Here is a 2501-nt window from a genome sequence, read left to right on the forward strand (position 1 = left end):
AGGTTAACTCACCTGAACATAAGTGAGGCTGCATTTTTCACGCGCTTTCTGTGGCCTCATGGGGCTACACGGCCATACTACATCAACGAAAGTTCTCACACAGTCAACGCTTTTCGTGTTCAGGTGGAAAACGGTTTGGAAGATGTTTTCTTTCTGCATTTTTCGCTTGTTTCAATCCAGTTTGACCTATCATGATACCTGTGTTCCACACTGGTGGCTACGCAGTTATTCAAGTCAAGCATCGGCGGGATGTAAACTTAAAGCTGAGTGTTTATTTTTAATTTTCTTAGAGCTGCATTTTTCTCTGTATTGCAATTTTTGGCATATCTTTAGAAGCTCTGATAAGGTTACATGATGCCTGGAGGACCTATGTCTAGAACAGAAAGGAAAGGAGAGCGAAAGAGAACGACAACGACAAAACAGAATACCAGTAATAGCTCATACTTGGTGCAAGAAGTTACTCCACAAATTCTTTCCTTGGGCACTAAACCGTTTGTTATTTTCAAAAAGTGGTTTATTCGGTTTTTCCTTTGTTCAGGAATGAAAATCGAATTTTTATTGTTAACTGAAATTAAATAACAATTATCTGTTCTCTTTTGGACATAAAGTAAAAGCTGATTTGTTTGTCTGTTTTGCTTTAAAATGCGAGCGAACAAGTGCGTTTTAATCCGTTTGTCCTACTGGTTTTCGATGTGCCTCGACAGTGGCAAGAAAATTTTGCCCGTATGTTAAACACGTATTCGCAATGAGTTCTCGTAAAATTAGAGGGAAATCTCACTCACTTGTGTTTTCAGAAGTTTGTTTATTAAAGCATCCAAACGTTATTTAAGTGTTGGAGCAGATCGTGTTTGAAGTTCCTCCTTTCTTGGTTGCATTGCCGTATTTTGCCGATTCTTGTATTTCAATGAAATACATCAAAATGTGAATGATCTTGTTTTCAGAGATGAAGTGGAATAAAGTACATCAGTAAAACTCTTCTTTGACTTGAACTGACAAAGTTGTTTCTATGGCTTCTAATTTTAGCGTGATTCCTATTCGCTGGCTATTGACAGTTGACTCTGAAATGGCTTTTTTTTCGCTTTTTCATTCGCTCGCTGAGGGTTTGCTTGTTTTCTTTTAAAACTGACGCGGTTTAAGGAAAATGTATTGCCAAACTGGTGAATTCAAAGTAAATTTCACTAGAAAAACCGATGTCGCACTCATCGCTTCGTGATTCATGCGATATCGGTTTTTAGCGTCAAATTTACCGTGGAATTCACTAGTTAGGCAATGAATTTTTCTATAGAAGACAGCTTAGAAAATGATTTAATTATTAAAGCAGCAACCGGAAACATCAAAACGTGGACAATTCGAAACCTTTTATTTTCACAAACCCTACAAGCAGTAAGAATAAATAACCAAGGAGCTCCGCTTTTAGGCTTGGCTAAATCTATATATTGCATTTCAGTGCTGTACCACCACGCTATCAAGCCAGCATTGCGAGTTCATATTATTTCCCGTAAGACGTGAATGAAACAAATATTTAGCTGGCTCTATAGCTCGGTGGTAGAGCAGTGCAGCGAAAATCACACAGTTATGGGACCGAATCCCGTTCAAGCCTGGCTTTTCCTTGGCTCAACCGCCTCTGTTGCTCATCTGTCTTTTAAATTGCTGCATTCTGATTTAAGTTGCCCTATTCTCAAGTGCGCCCACGATATCCTTGGCAGTTTTCATAGTTTGTTCGTGTCACTGGTAGCGCGTGCTTTAGAACAGTTTGATGTTAATTGGGTCATAATGGTTTCTGTGACGTCGGCCTTGCTACATATCTGTCAACATGGATAAAGTCGACACAGAAAAAGCATTTAATGAATCCATGCATGGTTATCCCGCGGAACCGGAATGGTTAACAGCTATGATCTGCGGCATCGAATGTGGAGAAGAGCAGGACCCTTCAGAACTGAAACAGGTGAGATGATATCACAAAATGTTTCCCATTTCAGGCATGGAAGAATTTTTGCATTGCAAAGCAGTTTGTAGCATCTTATCTTTCCCATTTTACTCATCAGCTTGCACTGCTTGGTCGTGGGGTTGAAATGGTCCCTGGATTTCTAGTCTTAGGGCTCTTTAGAAGAGCGATTTTGAGGGAAAAAGTATACAAGCTTGCCTAAGCAAATAATAAAATTAACTTGAAATTTAATCTGTAACCAAGCTTTTGAAATGTCTTGAACAGATGATGGTGAGTTATCGCCTTCAAGCTCAGATTTTGTATGAAAAGGCGAAGTGTCTCACAATGAAGCTGCAGGCGTCTGAACAAAGAGCTACGCAAAGAGAAAAGCAAGTGTTGGTTAGAGATCGAAATATTGGAATAATGCAAGATACCGTTCAGGACCTAGAGAGGAAAGTACAATTAGAAAAGGTTCGATTAGATTTTTTTCTCAAGCAAGCCAAACAGGCTGCAGAGAAGGAGAAAATGGAATTGAAAAAAGCGATAGAAAAGGCTTCAATTGAGTACGAAAACGAAA

The 2501-nt window shown here is 39.2% G+C and overlaps 1 protein-coding gene across 1 annotated transcript in view; it reads left to right on the forward strand.

Moving 5' to 3' along the window:
- Nucleotides 1-1813: 1813 nt before the first annotated feature.
- Nucleotides 1814-2501, forward strand: part of LOC137969696 (uncharacterized) — a 1593-nt gene continuing 905 nt past the window's right edge. The window contains exons 1-2 of the mRNA XM_068816035.1: nt 1814-1945; nt 2210-2501. The exon at nt 2210-2501 is cut by the window's right edge and continues 905 nt beyond it. Coding sequence (XP_068672136.1) covers nt 1814-1945; nt 2210-2501 — 424 coding nt within the window. The remainder of the gene's footprint in view (nt 1946-2209) is intronic.

Source organism: Montipora foliosa, chromosome 1 (genome assembly GCF_036669935.1).
Source record: "Montipora foliosa isolate CH-2021 chromosome 1, ASM3666993v2, whole genome shotgun sequence".
Taxonomy (NCBI): Eukaryota; Metazoa; Cnidaria; class Anthozoa; order Scleractinia; family Acroporidae; genus Montipora; species Montipora foliosa.